Consider the following 21,066-nt stretch of genomic DNA (forward strand, 5'->3'; position numbering starts at 1 on the left):
TTAAACGAATGACATAGCTATGTTCCAGTAAAACTTTAATTGTAAAAACTGATAGCAGGATGGATTTGGCCTGTAAGCCATAGTTTGCTGACCCCTGATCTTGATAATTAAAACTAGAAGGGAACAGTAAATTGTCATTTATGAATGAGAATTTGCACAAATTCTAAGTAAAAATTTATTAAAATTCAACAACTATTCATTATAAAAACTATTAGCAAGCTAAAAATAAAAGGAACTCTCTTAACCTGATAGAGCATCTAATAAAACCAAGAGCAAACATCATATTTTTGAAATGTTCAAAGCATTCCCATGACAGATAAGAATAAGACAGTTCTGCTTGCTCTTATGCTAACATTTAATATTGAACTGTGATCCTAGCCACTGCAATTAAGACAATAAGAATAAATACAAATTGTAAAGATTCCAAAGAAACGGCCGGGCACAGTGGCTCAAGCCTGTAATCCCAGCACTTTGGGAGGCTGAGATGGGCGGATCACGAGGTCAGGAGATCGAGACCATCCTGGCTAACACGGTGAAACCCCATCTCTACTAAAAAATACAAAAAAACTAGCCAGGCGAGGTGGCGGGTGCCTGTAGTCCCAGCTACTCGGAAGGCTGAGGCAGGAGAATGGCGTGAACCCGGGAGGCGGAGCTTGCAGTGAGCTGAGATCCGGCCACTGCACTCCAGCCTGGGCGGCAGAGTGAGACTCCGTCTCAAAAAAAAAAAAAAAAAAAAATTCCAAAGAAACAAAATTGTTATTTACAGAAGGTGCGATTATTAACTTAGAAAATGAAAGAAAAACAACAGGAACTCTAGTATTAATAGAATTAGTGAACACATTTGGAAAGATTGCAGGAGATAAGATTGATATGCAAGAAAACCAGCTGAGTATTGCTGCTTCTGACTAGCCTGGGCAACATAATGAGAACCCCAATTCTACCAAAAAAAAAAATTGCCAGGTATGGTGACACACATCTGTGATGGCGCTACTCAGGAGGCTGAGAAGGGAGGATCACTTCAGCCCAGCAGGTCAAGGCTGCAGTAAGCTGTGTTTGCACCACTGCCAAAATATCTGAAAAAACTGATTTTTGGCATTTTATATGTAAAGGTACAAAAATGGCTTAGAAGTTTTTGTTAAAGAAGAGCAGAAGCCGGGCGCAGTGGCTCACGCCTGTAATCCCAGCACTTTGGGAGGCCGAGGCGGGTGGATCATGAGGTCAGGAGCTCAAGACCATCCTGGCTAACACGGTGAAACCCCGTCTCTACTAAAAATACAAAAAATTAGCCAGGCGAGGTGGCATGTGCCTGTAGTCCCAGCTACTCAGGAGGCTGAGGCAGGAGAATGGCGGGAACCCAGGAGGCGGAGCTTGCAGTGAGCCAAGATCGTGCCACTGCACTCCAGCCTGGGCAATAGAGTAAGACTCCGTCGCAAAAAAAAAAAGAAGAAGAGCAGAGAAGGGTATTCAAAGTATTAAGATAAAGTTGTATTAGTTAAAATCATCAGCATATGCTATTAGTACATAAATTAACAACTAGATTAGTAAAACAGTAATATCTATGGCTCTATTCTGGACTCTCTAGACCATTGGCTATTTGGAAATAAATTACAGATGGATCATATGATAAAACTCTCAGATAATTAGAAAAGATAATGTGACTCTAATTTTATGCCATAGGAATAGGGATGTGTTACCTTTTTTACTGAGACAGAGTCTCACTCTGTCACCCAGGCTGGAGTGCAGTGGTATGATCTCGGCTCACTGCAATCTCTGCCTCCTGGGTTCAAACAATTTTCCTGCCTCAGCCTCCCGAGTAGCTGGGACTACAGGCACATGCCACCACGCCCGGCTAATTTTTTGTATTTTAGTAGAGACGGGTTTCACCATTTTGCCCAGGCTGGTCTGGAACTCCTGAGCTGTGGCAGTCCGCCCACCTTGGCCTCCCAAAGTGCTGGGATTACAGGCATGAGCCACCGCACCCAGCCAGGGATGTGTTTCTTAAACAAGATAGCTAACACAAAAGGTAAAGATAAGTAAAATAAACTGTGTCTAATGAAACATGCTCAGGAAAGAACATTGTAAACAAGGGTAAAAGACAAGTGCCAGATTGGGAGAAAATATTTACCACAGAGCGTAAAGCATAAGTATCAAGAAGGAAGCTGAAATGGGAGAATAGTCTGAGCCCAGAAGTTTGAGACCAGCCTGGGCAACATGGCAAAACCTCATCTCTACAAAAAAAAAAAAAAAAAAAAAGCCAGTTGTGATGGCATGTGCCTGTAGTGCCAGCTACTCAGGAGGCTGAGGCAGGAGGATCGCTTGAGCCTGGGAGGTTGAGGCTGCAATGAGCCATGATTGCACCACTGCACTCCAGCCTGGGCTACAGAGACTGGTCTCAAAAAAATTAATTAATAAAGACACAAAGAACTGCAGATTCATTATGATGGTCACCTGTCAAATAAGAATATGAATATATAATTCTCCAAAGAGGAAATCTGAATGTTCACTGAAGTAGGAAAAAGCACACAGTTTCAGTTAAAAAATTAATGTAATACAATTTCGCGCTCATTATATTGACCCAAAAGTGGGGAGGGAAAATGGCTAACAACAAATACTAAGTATTGAAGAACAAGAGTGATGGCACCTCATACACTGCCTGTGTACTTTGGAGAGTGTATCAGTTTGCTGTATAACAAACTATTCCAAAATGCAATGGCTTTAAATAGTACATATTACTACTTACAAGCCAAGGTCAACTTCTGGTGTCAGCTGGACTATTCAGGTATCTGCAGCCAGCTCTGAGTTGAGTAGGCAACTCTGCTGATCTTGGCTATGCTCTCACACAGTTTGGAGGTTAGCTGGCTGTAGGCCACTCAGCCTAGACAGCTGTGGTCTTTCATCCTTTAGGAGCCTAAGCTCAGGCTTATTCATATGCCGATGGCAGAGTTCCAGGAGGAAAAGTGGAAACTACAAGGCCTCTTGAGGCCTAGGCTTGGACCTGGTAAACCATTCTTCTACATTCTGTTGGCCGAAGCAAGACACAAGGCAAGCCTAGATGTAGGGATGGGCAAGTAGATTCTATCCCTTGATAGGAAAAGCTGCAGAATTACGTGTCAAAGGATGTGGATGTAGGGAGAGGTGGAGAGTGGTCACCATATCTGCAGTTGACCTACCAAAAGAGACCAGCTTGAAATTATCTGGAGGTACTTATCCTCTGTGACTGAGAAATTTGACTTTTAGTGTAAATCTCAGAGAAACTCTTTCACTTGACAATGAGGAGATAGATTAGATCTACAAGGGAATTTTTTGCAGCATTTTTAATAATAGCAGAAGTAAACTGACAAGTGAGTGGATTAATAAATTATGGTAAATTCATAAAATAGATAACTGTTCAACAATTAAAATGAATTACCTAGAACTACATGTGTCAATATAGCTAAAACTCTGAAACATAATACGGAGGGAAAAAGTTATAGAAGGTAAAATACCTTTTCTTAATTCAGTAGAGAAACTTGCACAAATACTGTTAATAGTGGATACAGGGCCGGGCGCGGTGGCTCACGCCTGTAATCCCAGCACTTTGGGAGGCCGAGGCGGGCGGATCACAAGGTCAGGAGATCGAGACCACGGTGAAACCCCGTCTCTACTAAAAATACAAAAAATTAGCCGGGCGCGGTTGTGGGCGCCTGTAGTCCCAGCTACTCGGGAGGCTGAGGCAGGAGAATGGCGTGAACCCGGGAGGCGGAGCTTGCAGTGAGCCGAGATCGCGCCACTGCACTCCAGCCTGGGCTGGGCGACAGAGCGAGACTCCGTCTCAAAAAAAAAAAAAAAAAAAAAAGTGGATACATACCCAAGTAGTAAAAGTATAAAAACATGCAAGAGAATGATAAACACCATTTTCAGGTGAGTAGTTGCCTCTTGCAGGGAGTGGGGAATACAGTTCTTGGTCTTCTCAGAGAGCCGCCTTGTAAATCAAGGGAAGAAGTGCAGGAACCTTTCAGCTGCGAATAACAACAGAACACCTGTCTAAAAGTGGCTTCAGCATCATCAGTTATGTGAGAAACATGAAGGGCCCAGACATTGGCCGTTATTACCTCATTGCTTCACAGCTCCCCAGCATCAGGGCGCTGGGTCAGCTTCTCACTAGATTTCTTTGGCCTTCCCCTTATGATCAGATGATGATAGCAGCTCCAGCTTTCACATCCCCACTTGACAAGGAAGTACAGGGTTTCTTTTTGTGCAGTCTTTTTATCGTGGTGGGAGATCTTTTCCAGAAGTCCCTGAGAGACAGCCTCTAAGGAGCTGTTGAACATGCAACACCCGTGAAGCAGTCCCTGCAGAGGGGAGCAGAATTTCCTATGCCTTGCTTAGGTATGCCTTCTGAAAGTACGCCACAGCCCCCACCTGGACAGAATCTGGGTCTCCCTGGTAGCGGCAAGGGAAGGGGAATGCCTGTGGGCTGAGCCAACATCAGTTAGTCAAAATGTCTACTGTAGAGTGAAAAGCTGGTTACAGAAGATGGCGGTCCACTTTGTGCCAACAAAGTCAGGATTCCTTGTGGTAGATCATTTTAGACACAGGTTCAAAGGGCCATCACCCACATTAGTGCCTCTGCCTAAGCTTTTGTACATATACAGGGAGACTGCCACAGAGCAAGATGAGATCCAGCCCTTTCCAGAGAAATACCTCAATCCCAGTAGAACACCTCAAAGGAAAAAGAGACACTTGTGTTTTTTTTCTCTTAAAAAAGCAGGGCTGGGCAGGTGGCTCACACCTGTAATCCCAGCAGTTTGGGAGACCAAGGTGGGAGGATCGCTTGAGACCAGGATTTCAAGACCAGCCTGGGCGACACAGCGAAACCCTGTCTCGCTGTGTCGCCCAGGCTGGAGCGCAGTGGCACAATTTTGGCTCACTGCAGTCTCCGCCTCCTGGGCTCAAGTGATTCTCCTGCCTCACCCACCTGAGTAGCTAGGATTACAGGCGTCTACCACAACCCGGTAATTTTTGTGTTTTTAGTAGAGATGGGATTGCGCCATGTTGGCCAGGCTGGTCTCAAACTCCTAACCTCAGGGGATCCACCCGCCTCAGTCTCCCAAAGTGCTGGGATTACAGGCGTGAGTCACTGCACCTGGCCTTACAAAAAAAAAAAAAATTAAGAAAGTATCGGTTGTAGTGACACATCCCTGTAGCCCCAGCTACTTGGGAGGCTAAGACAGGAGGATCACTTGAGCCCAGGAGTTCAAGGCTGCAGTGAGCTATGACCATGCGCCCTAGCCTGGGTGACAGACTAAGACCCTGTATCTTAAAAAAAAAGAGAAATGGTAGGCAATTGTTCAGATTATTTTTGTTAACCAGGCCTAAAGTACTAGAAAAGGGTGAAAGAACTATCTCTACTAAGATGGACTTTTAAGTAAAGACTCCCTCTCCAGATTAGTGGTTTTTGACATATAGATTGAAATTGTAACTGCTTTCATATGATTTTGCAAAAGACAGATCCATACCAGCATCCTTATGGAACCGAATTTAATATATCCCTGAATTTAATCTTATCCCCAAATGTGTGAGCCAAATATCTGTCAGATGTGACCCTGACACATATCCCGACCTGCATGCAGGCATCATGTGACAGATAAAAATAACTCACTCTCAGATTGCTTGTGGCAGCATTTGAGAAAAAACTAGGAGATGAAAGTTGGACTCTGAGTCTGGGAAATTTGTGAAAAAGTAAGATAGCTAAGGTAAACTGGGAGAACCTTTGCCTGTGAGAAATTTTTCTTTTTTGTCAGCACTATGACCTTAAAGAACTGAAATCCTTTTACTAAAGGGGGAACCTCTTGCTGAGAAAAATGCTGAATTCCAATATCTAAAATTGGTAAATAGGGAAATATTTATTTGCTTTATGGTATAGAATTATTGGTAAGATCACATTAAATAGATTTTGCTAATTAGATCCCATAAATACTATGAAAGAAAGGCTAAGGGACAAATAAAAAATATCTTTAGCCCTGTGTGGTGGCATGTATCTGTAATCCCAACTACTCAGGAGGCTGAGGCAGGAGAATTGCTTGATCCCAGGAGTTTGAGGCCAGCCTGGGCAACATAGACACCACCTCTTTAAACAAACAAGTATCATTACTTTCTACATTCTACAAGTTGGAAGACTAATTGGAAATGAAAAATACCACTGAAATGTTGGTGCATAAATGGCAGCATAATTTGACTTACACTAGATTTTACACATTTGTGTCTATTTCAGATAGGTACTTTTACATTTTTCTTTTTTTTTTTTGAGACGGAGGTTCGCTCTGTCACCCAGGCTGGCGCGCAGTGGCCGGATCTCAGCTCACTGCAAGCCTCCGCCTCCCGGGTTTAGCCATTCTCCTGCGTCAGCCTCCCGAGTAGCTGGCACTACAGGCGCCCACCACCTCGCCCGGCTAGTTTTTTGTATTTTTTAGTAGAGACGGGGTTTCACCATGTTAGCCAGGATGGTCTCGATCTCCTGACCTTGTGATCCGCCCGTCTTGGCCTCCCAAAGTGCTGGGATTACAGGCTTGAGCCACCGCGCCCGGCTACATTTTTCTTAACTGCATCTGACACAGAGTGAATCATAGACACATGTTGGTGTCAAATGCAGAGGTACTATTACTAAACGAAAGTTTTGTGTTTTGAAGTTATTTTGTTTTGTTTTTTTTGAGACAAGGTGTCTCTGTTGCCCAGGCTGGAGTGCGGTGGTGCGATCGTGGCTCACTGGAGCCTTGACTTTCTGGACTTGGGTGATCCTCCCACTTCAGCCTCCTGAGTAGCTGGGACTATAGGCATGTGCCACCATGCCCAGCTAATTTTTTGTATTTTGTAGAGATGGGGTTTCACCTTATTGCTCAGGCTGGTCTCGAACTATTGGTCTCAAGCAGTCCACCTGTTTCGGCCTCCCAAAGTGCTGGGATTATAGGCTTGAGCCACTGTGCCCAGCCAAACAAAGGTTTTAAATGAATTATATTGAGTTGTCATAATATTAAGTTGATATGTGCCCTAAAAGTTTGGAGATTGTTTTATAAACTTCTAGTTTCTTTAAGAAAAAAATAATTGGATAGTAGCTGCTAAAGAGAATGCTTTCTCTCTCTCTTTCTCTCTCCTTTGCGGAGGAGAAAGGTGAATGATGGCCTCTTAAATCTTTTCTCGGGCCGGGTGCAGTGGCTCACGCCTGTAATCCCAGCACTTTGGGAGGCCGAGGCGGGCAGATCATGAGGCCAGGAGTTCAAGGCCAGCCTAGCCAATATGGTGAAACCCTGTCTCTACTAAAAATATATATTTTTTAATTAGCTGGGTGTGGTGGTGTGCACCTGTAATGCACCTGTAGTCCCAGCTACTTGGGAGGCTGAGGCAAGAGAACTGCTTGAACCTGGGAGACAGAGGTTGTAGTGAGCCGAGATCGCACCACTGCACTCCAGCCTGGGCGACAAGAGTTTTAAAAAAAAAAAAAATTTTTTTTTTCTTACCTCTGTCCCCCAAGGCCCTCATCTGCCCCAACAGCTCTCCTCCCAGACCCTCAGTGGAGGCTTGTGGCAGGAGCACAGGTGACATGTCTCAGGAGATGAGCGGAGTGTGTTCAGGCTGCCTGGGATCAGAGTACAGAAATGGCTTTCCAACTCAGGCTGGCCTGGCAGCTTGTCCCACTTGTCAGGCAGCTTCATTGGTTAATTCATGAAGTATAAGCTAGCTAGTTTTAGCTGACTGTGGAGGGCAGTTATTTCTAAAAATAGAGAGAAGCAACTTACTATTTTCTTATTTAAGAAAGGCAGACATTTCCATTCAAGTAGACCAAAAGCCACGTGGGTAAATGAATATAAAATGGTAGAGAAAGCAGACATGTTGGCAAGAGAAAAGAACAGAGTTCATTGACAGATAATTAGCAAAAATTAATTTCAAAATATGTCATCCAGGCCAGGTACAGTGGCTCACAACTGTTATTCCCGTACTTTGGGAGGTCATAGTGGGTAGATTACTTGAGGCTAGGAGTTTGAGACTAGCCTGGGCAACACAACAAGATCTTGTCTCTACAAAAAAAAAATTTGTTTGATTAGCTGGGTGTGGTGGCATACGACTGTAGTCCCAGCTACTTGAGATGGTGAGGCGGGTGGATCACCTGAGGTCAGGAGTTCAAGACCAGCCTGGCCAACATGGTGAAACCCTGTCTCTACCAAAAATAGAAAAATTAGCTGGGCTTGGTGGCACACACTTGTAGTCCCAGCTACTTGGGAGGCTGAGGTGGTGGAATTGCTTGAACCCGGGAAGCAGAGGTTGCAGTGAGCCAAGATTGCACCACAGCACTGCAGCCTGGGTGACAGAGTGAGACTCTGTCTCAGAAAAGGAAAAGAAAAAAACAAAAGTATATATTAAGAAGGCCTAGGCCGGGCATGGTGGCTCACGCCTGTAATCCCATCTCTTTGGGAGGCTGAGGTGGGTGGATCACAAGGTCAGGAGTTTGAGACCAGCCTGGCCAACATAGTGAAACCCCATCTCTCCTCAAAATACAAAATAAAAATAAAAATAAATTAGCCTGGGCCGGGCGCGGTGGCTCAAGCCTGTAATCCCAGCACTTTGGGAGGCCGAGACGGGCGGATCACTAGGTCAGGAGATCGAGACCATCCTGGCTAACACGGTGAAACCCCGTCTCTACTAAAAAATACAAAAAACTAGCCGGGCGAGGTGGCGGGCGCCTGTAGTCCCAGCTACTCAGGAGGCTGAGACAGGAGAATGGCCCGAACCCGGGAGGCGGAGCTTGCAGTGAGCTGAGATCCGGCCACTGCACTCCAGCCTGGGCGACAGAGCGAGACTCCGTCTCAAAAAAAAATAAATAAATAAAAAATAAATTAGCCTGGCGTGGTGGCGGGCACCTGTAGTCTCAGCTACTTGGGAGGCTGAGGCAGGAGAATCGCTTGAACCTGGGAGGCGGAGGTTGCAGTGAGCCAAGATTGCACCATTGCACTCCAGCCTGGGTGACAGAGTGAGACTTCATCCCCCCACTCAAAAAAAAGGTCTGACCACTGAAGTTGCCCCTCTCCCTGCCACTTCTTGTCATCACATCACTCTGTGTATTTCTGTCATGATACTTACCCATAGCAGAATTACCATGTTTATGTTCTTGTTGATCTAGGCTTTCCTGAGTTCTTGCAGGGTGCTGAACTCTCTTCCAGCATATTGTATATGGACAGCCAAGTCAGACAAGGGTCTTAATCTTTTTTTTTTTTTTTTTTAAGTACAATTTCCATTTTATTTTTCTCCAGAGAATAGTCTGTCTCAGTCTTTAAGGACTCAGCTCCTTACATGGGCTTTGGTGGGGGACGTGGGGCAGCACCCGCAGGTCTAAATCGGGGAGGGGGTGTTCGGTCCTTGCGGGCTTCACGAGATCGATTCCTGACTACTTTGCTGTGAATTGCACAACTCACACAGTAATGCAGCTTCACATACAGCTTGGGAAGCACATAGGCATCAAAGACGCTCGCTTCAGAAATGTCCCTGACCGCTGCGGCCTCCACTATGTTTCGAATGACGAATTTCTTAATGGCCTTGTCCTTGGGCACGCATCGGGCACAGTTAGTGCAGCGAATAGGCTGCACATGGCCGCGGCCCTTTTTGGCACGACCGTTGTTCCTTCTTTTCTTTGTCATTTTGGACCTACGGACCGAAGAAAGGGGGTCTTAATCTTATGGGATCTTGCATTCTAGCTGATTCATTGTTATACCTCTGGCACATACACTGTTTTCTGGTTCAAATTAGGCATTTAGTATATATTTGTTGAATTAATAAGTGAATGAAGTAATCTGTGTGTGTATGTATGTATTTAGAGACAAGGTCTGGCTCTGTCACCCAGGCTGGAGTGCAGTGGTGTGATCTCGGCTCACTGCAACCTCCACCTCCTGGACCCAACAACCCTCCCACCTCAGCCTCCCGAGTAGCTGGGACTACAGCTGTGCACCATCACACCCAGCTAATTTTTGTATTTTTTGTGGAGACAGGGTTTCACTATGTTGCCCAGCCTAGTCTTGAGCTCCTGAGCTTAAGTGATCCACCCGCCTCAGTTTCCCAAAGTGCTGGCATTACAGGCGTGAGCCGTAGTACCTGACCAATTAATTAATTAATTAATTTTGAGACATGGTCTCACTTTGTCACCCAGGCTGGAGTGCAGTGGTGTAGTCATAGCTCATTGCAACCTTGAACTCCTGGGCTCAGGTGATCCTCTCACCTCAGCCTCCCCAGTAGCTGGGACTGTAGCCACATGCTGCCATGACTGGCTAATTTGAAAACAAATTTTTAGAGGCAGGGTCTCACTATGTTGCCCAAGTGGATCTTGAACTTTTATCCTCAAGTGATCCTCCCAATTCAGCCTCCCACAGTGGCAGTGCCTGACCTGAAGTAATCAATCCCTCAAAATATTTTTGGTATGGTGGCTTCATGGCCTTGATTATCTTGCTAGGTTTAGCTAGCTTTGCTGTAGGGAGAGAGACCAGAAGAAATGAAAGGCATTCTGACTTCCCAGAGCATACACTGCTGTTAGCAGTCTGTGACACATAGGAAACACTGGTATCACTTCACAGATGTGAGTCTGCCCAAGCTGTGTCCTCTTGTTTTTTGTTTCTATTTTATAAACTGCTTAAGAAGACTGAGAATGAGACCAGCAATATAATACTATCAGTGCATTAATTATTCTTTTCACTTTCCAGGCTGGAGTAAAAGGGACATTGGGAAGATTAGTTGGAATTTTTGAGGTAAGTCTGTTAAAATCTTTGGTACAAATGATATGTATTAATAACCACACAGATATTAACATAGGAAAAATGCCATCTCTGTTTCAGCGAGTTTTTGGGTTTTTTTAGTTATTTTTAACTTTTTGAGACAAGGTCTCACTGTGTCGCCCAGGCTGGAGTGCAGTGCCACAGTCATAGCTCACTGCAGCCTTGAACTCCTGGGTTCAAGCAATCTCCTGCTTCAGCCTCCCAAGTAGGTGAGACTACAGAAACACACCACCATGCCTTCTAAATTTTCAAATTTTTTTGTAGAGACAGGGTCTTGCCAGGTTGCCCAGGTTGATCTCAAACTCCTGCGCTTAAGCGGTCCTCCTGCCTCAGCCTCCCAAAATGCTGGGATTACAGGCGTGAGCCACCGTGCCCAACCTCGGTGAGTTTTTTAAAGAAAGCAGCACCAACAGAGGATAACATGCTTTAAAACAAAAAGAAAGAAAGAAATCCCATAGTCTTGTCCCCTAAACTACTAGAATTATTTGTAAGTATTATTTTACCCCATTCCTACCTTTCTTCCTCTCCTACCAAGGTAGGAGGAAGGGTAGCTGAGTGTAGCGAGACAAGAAAAATAGAAGATAAATAACAATAACAAAGAGAGGAAAAACAAGGAAATAAGCTGTGATACAAATTTGAAACAAGGCAGGAAAAAAAGTGAGAAATCAGGAGAAATAAAGATGAGCAGATGCTGGGCATGGTGGCTCACCCCTGTAATCCCAGCATTTTGAGAAGCTGATGCACAACAATCTCTTGAGGGTAGAAGTTCAAGACCAACCTGAGCAAGAGAGTGAGACTCTATCTCTACAAAAAGTTTTAAAAATAAAAATATCAGAAGAAAGATCTCTAATGAAAAAATAGCTATGTAAATAAATAATTTTTTTTTTTTTTTTTTGAGACAGAGTCTTGCTCTGTCACCCAGGCTGTAGTGCAATGGCACAATCTTGGCTCACCACAACCTCTGCCTCCTAGGTTCAAGCGATTCTCCTGCCTCAGTCTCCCAAGTAGCTGAGATTACAAGTGCCCGCCACCACATCTGGCCAATTTTTGTATTTTTAGTAGAGACAGGGTTTCACCATGGTGGCCAGGTTGGTCTGGAACTCCTGACCTCAGGTGATCCGCCTACCTTGGCCTCCCAAAGTGCTGGGATTATAAGCATGAGCCATCGCCCCGGCAATAAATAAAACTTTTTAAAAGGTGGCTGGGCACTGTGGCTCATGCCTGTAATCCCAGCATTTTGGGAGGCCAAAATGGGAGGATCGCTTGAGCCTAGGAGTTTAAGACTAGCCTGGGCAACATGGTGAAATCCTGTCTCTACAAAAAAAATACAAAAATTGGCTGGGCACGGTGGCTCACATAGGTAATCCCAGCATTTTGGGTGGCCTAGGCGTGCAGATCACTTGAGGTCAGGAGTTTGAGACGAGCCTAGCCAACATGGTGAAACGCTGTCTCTACTAAAAATGCAAAAATTAGCCAGGCATGGTGGTGCATGCCTGTACCAGCTACTCAGGAAGCTGAGGTGAGAAGATCACCTAAGCTCAGGAAGGTCAAGGTTGCGGTGAGCCATGATCATGCCGCTGCGCTCCACTCTGGGTGACAAAGGCCCTCTCTCAAAAAAATAGGTAAGTGGGGTTAGTGGGAAAAGGGGTGGGTGTGTGTGTGTGTGTCACACTCAGCTTGTTTGCCTTGCTGGGGTCACTGAAGTTTGAGACCTCTGTGGTGGCCCACCCATCGACAGTGCTTTCCCTGGTGTTCTAGCTAAATTTACATGATGCCTTTTTCTTAAGGAGTCACAGCATTCCTGTGAAGTTGTGTTTAGGGGAAGGGGAGGAAAAAACAATATAAATACTTGGTTTTAGAAGTCCAGGCAAAGAGCACACCCTCAAATTCAAGTGTGGCCTGTTTTAAATCATGTAGGACCATAAAAAGTAAAAGTTTAGAATCTTTGTGTCTAAGCTCTCCGGACATAATGCTTAAGAGTGTGTTTCATTTAAGTAATTCCAGCTTTCTAAGGAAAAACTCTCTCTGTCCTTCTCTCTTTGCCCTTCAGAACCAGGAGAGGAAGCACAGGACGTATGTCTATGTGCTCATTGTCACTGAAGTGCTGGAAGACTGGGAAGACTCAGTTAACATTGGTAAGCCATCTTCAGACAGCCTGGAAAGGGCTCCTCACAACCAGCCCTTGCCATGCCACAGGTCATTACCAGAACCAGAAACAAGAGCTTACCAGGCTCAGTGGCTCACACCTATAACCCCAATACTTTGGAAGGCCAACACAGGAGGATCACCTGAGCCCAGGAGTTCAAGACCAGTCTGGGCAACCTAGTAAGACCTCATCTCTACAAAAATCAGAAGAATTAGCTGGGTGTGCTGGCACATGCCTGTGGTCCCAGCTTCTCAGGAGGCTGAGGCAGGAAGATCATTTGTGCTTGGGAGGTTGAGGTTACATTGAGCCATAATCATGCCACTGCACTCCAGCCTAGGCAACAGAGTGAAACTGTCTCAAAAACGAACAACAACAAAAAACAAGAACTGGATAAAAAATAGAAATAATTGAGGGATGTGTATAATAAAACAAGCATGTACATTTTGAACCCGATAGTATTTTGAAATGTTTAAATGGAATCTGAAGTGAGTATATGGTCCACAAATAGAAGCATGACCCCTAAAAATAAGAAATGTTGCTTCTAAAATCAAACTGAGTCCTTCCCAAACGGGCTATACTTCTGCACCTCCTGAGCAGATACTGATTGAGGGCCTCCGCCATGCCAGGCTCACTGCTGGCCGTGGGGACCGTAAGTGAGAGCAGGACCCTGGTCTTGTTCCTATTGAGAAAATTGTTTGTTAGGTAGTGTGAGTCCCTCTAGAAATCATTTAGTAGATGCAGAATAGTGCAGGTAGTTTCTAGTTTTATTCTTATATATCTACAATATATATTTTTATATTTTTCATGTTTTATATGAATATAAAAATGATAAAATTTATGAATTTTTTTTTTTTTTTTAAGGCGGAGTTTCACTCTTGTTTGCCCAGGCTGGAGTGCAATGGCACGATCACGGCTCACCGCAACCTCCGCCTCCCAGGTTCAAGCGATTCTCCTGCCTCAGCCTCCCTAGTAGCTGGGATTATAGGCATGTGCCACCACACCCAGCCAATTTTGTATTTTTAGTGGAGACGGGGTTTCTCCGTGTTGGTCAGGCTGGTCTCGAACTCCCAACCTCAGGTGATCCACCCTCCTCCGCCTCCCAAAGTGCTGGGATTACAGGCGTGAGCCGCCGCGCCCGGCTTATGAACTTTTATAAAAGGGTGCTGAGTGCACTCTTTAGGTACACCCAGCTTTCTCCCAAAGGAGTCATTTTCTTTTATCTCAGATGGCCATTATGTTTACATCTTTTGAACTATAAACTGTGGTGGTGCAAAGGTTGGTTCACGGTTTGATTATTTACCTCTGAAGGAAAGTATATTCTAGAAAGTAGAACACTAATTTCCGTTACAAATTGGCAGACAGATAAAATTTACTTGCCAACATTCTCCCTTTAATGTTAGTGTTTTCCTTGCTGCCATGCCCCTCACATTGTTACTCTGGGCAGTTCGTAGCCCTTTGGCTCTTGATGGCTTTGTATCTAGTAATAATGCAGGGTGCTCAAGGAAATAAATTCATTGTGGATATGCTGAAAACAGACTCCCTGACAGCTGTGCTAGCGCCAGAAAAGGACACAGCAATGGATGTGTGGTGTGGCCCTATCCTCAGAGCACTCTGTCAGGCAGGAGTCACACACTTGGGATACTCATTTTTTTAGGTACCGTTGCTCTATTAATATTCAAACAAACCTTTCACCTTGTACTCCCACTTCTGATAATTGACCCTAATGAAATAATCTAAAATATGACAAGCCTATGGAGCCTTCCTTCAGATGATCTTACTACCATTTTTCTTACCGGTTAAAAATTGCATCTTAAATGTATAACTCAGTGAATGACAAATCAATGAATGACATGTGTCTGATGGAATGTTATACAGCTGTTAAACACCATAGTTTAACACCACCTGGTGCAGTGGCTCACGCTTGTAATCCCAGCACTTTGGAAGGCTGAGAAAGGCAAATCACTTGAGGTCAGGAGTTCGAGACCAGCCTGGCCAATGTGGTGAAACCCCGTCTCTACTGAAAATGCAAAAATTAGCCAGGCGTGGTGGCACACACCTGTAATTTCAGCTACTCAGGAAGCTGAGGCAGGAGAATCGCTTGAACCCGGGAGGTGGGGGTTGCAGTGAGCCAAGAGTATGCCAATGCACTCCAGCTCGGGCAACAGATAAAGACTGTCTCAAAAAAAAAAAAAAAAAAAAAAAAGTCAATGTTAAAGAAAAGCTAATATTGGCGGGGATGTAGTGAGACTGACATCCTGACAGACACAAGCAGGACTCGGGATCAGTGTCGCCTTTCTGTAAAGCACTTTTGCAGTATAAATCAGGAGCCCTTGAAAGTTCAAAAGCTCTATTTTTGTAGTCCTTGTGCTAGATATCTTTCCCTAGATGGTTAAAAAGAAAAAAAATGGGGAACATTTTTTAAAAACAGGATTATTTATAATAATTAAAATCACTGGGCAGGGTGGCTCATGCCTGTAATCCCAGCACTTTGGAAGGCTGAGGCAGGCAAATCACTTAAGGTCAGGAGTTTGAGACCAGCCTGGCCAACATACTGAAACCCCATCTCTACTAAAAATACAAAAATTAGCTGGTCGTGGTTGTGTACACCTGTAGTCCCAGCTACTTGGGGACTGAGGCAGGAGAATTGCTTGAACCTGGGAGGCAGAGATTGCAATGAGCTAATGCCACTGCACTCCAGCCTGCATGACAGAGTGAGACTCCGTCTCAATAAATAAACAAACAAAAATTAGCTGGGCATGGTTGTGGGTGCCTGTAATCCCAGCCACTTGGGAGGCTGAGGCATGAGAATCGCTTGAGCCTGGGAGGCAGAGGTTGCAGTGAGCCAGGATCACATTGCTGCACTCCAGCCTGGGTGACAGACTGAGACTCTGTCTCAAAAATAATAATAATCACAGACAATTGATGTCCAGTGATGTGGAAATGGTTAAATGAATGATAGTACATCCATTCTAGATATTAAGATATAACGCAGCCATAAATGTCTGACCAAAAAAAGACAGGGTCTCACTCTGTTGTCCAGACTGGAGTACAGTGGATCACAGCCCACTGCAGCCTCAAACTCCTGGACTCAAGCAGTCCTGCCTTAACCTTCCTAGCAAGGCAATGTCATATTTTTTTCATAACATAGATTGCTTAAGAAACAGTGTGACGTAGGATAGGCGTGGTGGCTCATGCCTGTAATTCCAAGTACTTTGGGAGGCTAAGGCAGGAGGATCACTTGAGGCCAGGAATTTGAGACCTCATTTACACCAAAAAAAAAAAAAGAAGAAGAAGCAGGTGTGGCGTGTGCCTGTAGTCCTAGCTACTTGGAAGGCTAGGGCAGGAAGATTCCTCGTGTCTGGGAGCTTGAGTTTGCAGTGAACTATGATCATACCACTGCAATCCAGCCTGAGATCCTATCTCTGGGGAAAAAAAAAGAAAAAAGAAAAGAAAAAAGAATGTGAAGAAAAAAAGAACCAGTAACAAAAATTAAAAAGCAAATTCAGTAGTACATACTTTTAGCAGCCAGGTACTCTTCAGGTGCTTTGCATACTAATCGTCACAACAAACTTGTGAGATAGGCCCTATTTATTGTCTGTTTTATAGATGAGGAAAATGGAGCAGGAGCACAGCTATCTGAGGCTGCACAGCTCATTGGAGCCATTTATGTGATTGGAACCCAGCACTTTGGCTTCAGAGTCCTTGTTCCTGACCATAACACTCTAGCAGAGCTGGTCAGGATTCGGAGCACCTGAAAGCATGATCCAATTTTAGTTATCTCAAGATTGTTTCTTTTTCAAGTATATGCAAAAAAGGCAATTGTGCTAGGGTATTGAGAGTGGTCTTCTCTGGTTTACAAAATTATGGGTACCTATTACTTTTATAAGAGAAAAAATATAAAGGATTTTAAAGCGTGGACTAGAAAAGAGTAAGAAAGTAAACTGAAAAATAAAAGTGTGATTGTATTGAGATTGTTTTTTCTTATTTTAAAAAATATTTTCTGGCTGGGGGTGGTGGCTCACGCCTATAATCCCAGCACTTTGGGAGGCCGAGGTGGACAAATCACGAGGTCAGGAGATCGAGACCATCCTGGCTAACATGGTGAAACCCCATTTCTACTAAAAATACAAAAAATTAGCCAGGAGTGGTGACGAGCGCCTGCAGTCCCAGCTACTCGGGAGGCTGAGGCAGGAGAATGACATGAACCCGGGAGGCCACTGCACTCCAGCCTGGGCGACAGAGCAGGACTCTGTCTCTCTCTCTCTCTCTCTCTCTCTCTCTCTATATATATATATATGTAAAAATTTTTTTTCTATTATGTCAGTACATTCACTCTTAAAAGAAAACTTTTAAATAAATTAGTGATTACAAACCAGCCATCCTAGTAATTCTGGAAGCTGATGTTTGTGTTGATTTTCTTTTTTCCCCTGCTTGGATCAGGGTGTCACTCTGTCACCCTGCCGGAGTGCAGTGGCGCAATCACAGCTCACTGCAGCCTCAACTTCCCGGGCTAGGGTGATCCTCCCACCTCAGCCTCCTGGGTAGCTGGAACTACAGGCTTGTGCCACCATGCCCAGCTAATTTTTGTATTTTTTGTAGAGACGAGTTTGCCATGTTGCTCAGGCTGGTCTCAAACTCCTGGGCTCAAGCGATCTGCCCACCTTAGCCTCCCAAAGTGCTGGGATTATAGGCATGAGCCACCTCGTCAGGCCCTCATGTCAGTTTTTTACAAGAGATGGGGATGCTGCTGGGCTTTGATCCCTATGTATGTGCAAGCAAGGAAAGCTCAGAGACCCAGGAGGGCAGGAGGAAAACACTAGCCATAGTTCTCTCTGGAGGGCAGGTTTTACACAATTACTCTTAGCTCTTCAGTTTTCAGGTTTCTCGCCTATTTTCTACATTAGACATTTGTATAATATTTGAAGCATACGAAGTGCGCTTGAGTTACTTTTGTAAGGAAAAAAAGTATTAAGAAACATTGCTTTAACGTTTTCTACATTTTCTCAAAAGTTCTAGGCTCAGAAACCTTATTGCTCTTGTACTAGTTTCTTTTCTCTCTGCCTCCACAGGAAGGAAGAGGGAATGGTTTAAAATAGAAGATGCCATAAAAGTGCTGCAGTATCACAAACCCGTGCAGGCATCATATTTTGAAACATTGAGGCAAGGCTACTCAGCCAACAATGGCACCCCAGTCGTGGCCACCACATACTCGGTTTCTGCTCAGAGCTCGATGTCAGGCATCAGATGACTGAAGACTTCCTGTAAGAGAAATGGAAATTGGAAACTAGACTGAAATGCAAATCTTCCCTCTCACCCTGGCTCTTTCCACTTCTCCTCACAGGCCTCTTCTTTCAAATAAGGCATGGTGGGCAGCAAAGAAAGGGTGTATTGATAATGTTGCTGTTTGGTGTTAACTGATGGGGCTTTTTCTTCTCTTTTTATTGTGGGGTGGGGGTTGGGTGTGTAATTTGTAAGTACTTTTGTGCATGATCTGTCCCTCCCTCTTCCTACCCCTGCAGTCCTCTGAAGAGAGGCCAACAGCCTTCCCCTGCCTTGGATTCTGAAGTGTTCCTGTTTGTCTTATCCTAGCCCTGGCCAGACGTTTTCTTTGATTTTTAATTTTTTTTTATTAAAAGATACCAGTATAAGATGAAATCTTTCAAGAATTTGTCCTATAATATGCTGTACAGTTCAGTAGAGTGGTCACTTCCACTGCAGGATACATTTATCTACACATTATATATCGGACATATAATATGTAAATAAATGACTTGTAGAAAGAGAAATTTGTTTAATTTTTCAAGATTTTTTTCTCTTTTAATTTGGGCATTTCTGGAATTGAGAGCCTCACAATTAATATACCTTTTCGTTTTTGATGCTAGTGGCTGGGCAGGTTGCCCTGTCCTCTCTCTATTTCCCAGTCGTTGACTGTAGGTATGGGAAGTGTTTAGCTACCTTCATAGTGCTCCCAGGACTCATGGCCTTTCCTTCTTTAAGCTGTATTTCCATACCAAGAAAGAAACAGGAAGAAACCTTTATTTTATTATTATTTTTTTAACCAAGCTAGGAACAAATGTCTCAGCCCAGATCTGTAAAAACAATGATAGAAATTGAATTCTGCCCCACATGTTGACAGTAGGGTTTGAACTGGATTCTTGGGATTGCTTATCTAAAAAACTGGAGCATCAGGTACCATTTCTGTCCTGCTGGTTTGGAATCTTTTCCGTAATGCTACTTATTACCGACAACGACCTCTCTTTGTGTCCGTATATGCCTTACACCGTGCTGACCTGGATATTGTCCTTGTGCTCTGAAGCATCCAACTGTACTTTGCAGGTGCATCAATGTAGTCCCATCCCCGAACTGGGTAACCGTGTTCCTGAAAAGTACACTGGGGAAATTCACCTGCTTGCTTGTCTTTGTAATGGCACGACACTTGTGATTGCACCATGAAGCATGCTCAGAGCTATTAAACTGGTCTCCCATCTCCCACCAGGATATGAAAGGTCCATATGGGAAGCCACATAATCACTTATTACAGTGGTTACATAATACACTGGCTCACTGCAGAGTTTTGTTGTTTTTTGATACAGGTTTCGTGCTGGCTTCATTTGCCAATTGTGTTGTTTAGTTCGGAAGTAAGAGGGTCTTGAGATTGAGGGATAGGGAGGAGTACACTGACTGATCCCTGGCTTAGAACAAGAGATTATCTCTGTACCCCAGTGTCATCTCCTTAGCCAAGATGTGAAATTAAAATCGTAGTTCTCCTTATTTAAAAATTCTAATAAAGCACTCAAACTTTGAAAAACTTTTACTTTTCCCTCCTACTAAAAGAAATGTATGTACCTCATAGGCCTGTGTCATTTAGTGTTCAGCACTTTTGGGAACATCAGTTGGTGAACTTTAAATTTTGTTGTCTACTCACCAGGCATGGTGGCTCACACCTGTAATCCCAGCACTTTGGGAGGCCAAGGCAGGCGGATCATCTGAGGTCAGAGGTTTGAGACCAGCCTGGCCAACATAGTGAAACCCCTGTCTCTACTAAAAATATAAAAATTAACTGGGCGTGGTGGGCGCCTATAATCCTAGCTACTTGTGAGACTGAGGCGAGATAATCGCTTGAACCCGGGAGGCAGAGGTTGCAGTGAGCCGAGATTGCACCACTGTCGTCCTGCCTGGGCAACAAGAGTGAAACTCCATCTCAAAAAAGAAAAAAAAATTGCTGTGTACTCTTAGTTTACATTCTCTCTCCCAATCTTGAAACACAGAGCCAAAGAGCAGTTGTATTCTTGGGATACCATGATACCTCTGGGAAAGGAATTATATCCCCAAGGAGAGGTCCCATTGGAGAAGAACACCACTGTGGAACTTGAGTCTGAATGCCAACTTCCTATTCACATATCCTTCTTAAAAACGAACACACTGTTTCTTATCCTGACCTAGAGCATTCTAAAGTTCTGTTCAAATAAAGAGCAAAATAAAGTAGATTTAACCAAGTGCTAAGTGGAATTCAAGAAACACATTCTTCCAGATAAATACTACCTTTATGGTATGGATTTGAAAGTCCTTTGCAGGAAAACAGTCAATACTCTTTAAAAAAAGGAACTGCAGGGCCGGGCATAGTGGTTCACACCTGTAATCCCAGCACTTTGGGAGGCCAAGGCAGGTGGGTCGCTTGAGGACAGGAGTTTGAGACCAGCCTGGCCAACATGGCAAAACCCTGTCTCTACTCAAATACAAAAATTAGCTGGACGTGATGGTGCACGCCTGTAATCCCAGCTACTTGGGAGGCTGAGGCATGAGAATCACTTAAACCTTCCTGGGAGGCGGAGGTTGCAGTGAGTCAAGATCACGCCACTGCACTCCAGCCTAGGTGACAGATCGAGACTCTGTGTCAATAAATAAATTAGAAAATAAAACAGACCTGCAGTGCTAACAGTAATGTATACATTTGTTAATGGTCTGAGTGTGTTTTGACTGGGCTAGTGTAATAATATACTACCCTGAAAGGGCAGTTTTGATTGTTGTTGGTGTCTTTGGGTCAGGAAAGTGAACTGTGCCAACAAGTATTTTTCAGTGACATGAATGGATTCCTGTTAATGCAATTAACTGAGACACTGTGCTTATGCT

The 21,066-nt window shown here is 44.2% G+C and overlaps 2 protein-coding genes across 4 annotated transcripts in view; one reads left to right on the plus strand and one right to left on the minus strand.

The window, feature by feature from the left end:
* The window catches only part of NUDT3 (nudix hydrolase 3), a 113,973-nt gene extending 93,981 nt beyond the window's left edge, over positions 1-19,992 (plus strand). For 2 of the 3 annotated variants that reach the window (XM_005553262.4, XM_074038349.1), the window contains 3 exons: positions 10,719-10,763; positions 12,841-12,925; positions 18,006-19,992. In XM_005553262.4, the coding sequence (XP_005553319.1) occupies positions 10,719-10,763; positions 12,841-12,925; positions 18,006-18,184 (309 nt within the window). In that variant the 3' untranslated portion in view covers positions 18,185-19,992. The remainder of the gene's footprint in view (positions 1-10,718; positions 10,764-12,840; positions 12,926-18,005) is intronic. The other variant, XM_074038350.1, reaches the window with a different exon arrangement.
* Positions 9,226-9,690, minus strand: LOC102139875 (small ribosomal subunit protein eS26). The gene has a single exon (XM_005553261.5). The coding sequence runs from the start codon at positions 9,663-9,665 to the stop codon at positions 9,318-9,320; it is 348 nt and encodes a 115-aa protein (XP_005553318.3). The 5' UTR covers positions 9,666-9,690; the 3' UTR covers positions 9,226-9,317.
* Positions 19,993-21,066: the final 1,074 nt, after the last annotated feature.

Source organism: Macaca fascicularis, chromosome 4 (genome assembly GCF_037993035.2).
Source record: "Macaca fascicularis isolate 582-1 chromosome 4, T2T-MFA8v1.1".
Taxonomy (NCBI): Eukaryota; Metazoa; Chordata; class Mammalia; order Primates; family Cercopithecidae; genus Macaca; species Macaca fascicularis.

Bases quoted from the DNA above. Each gene is read 5' to 3' on its own strand.
- LOC102139875 (XM_005553261.5), bottom strand. From the start codon at position 9,665: ATGACAAAGAAAAGAAGGAACAACGGTCGTGCCAAAAAGGGCCGCGGC.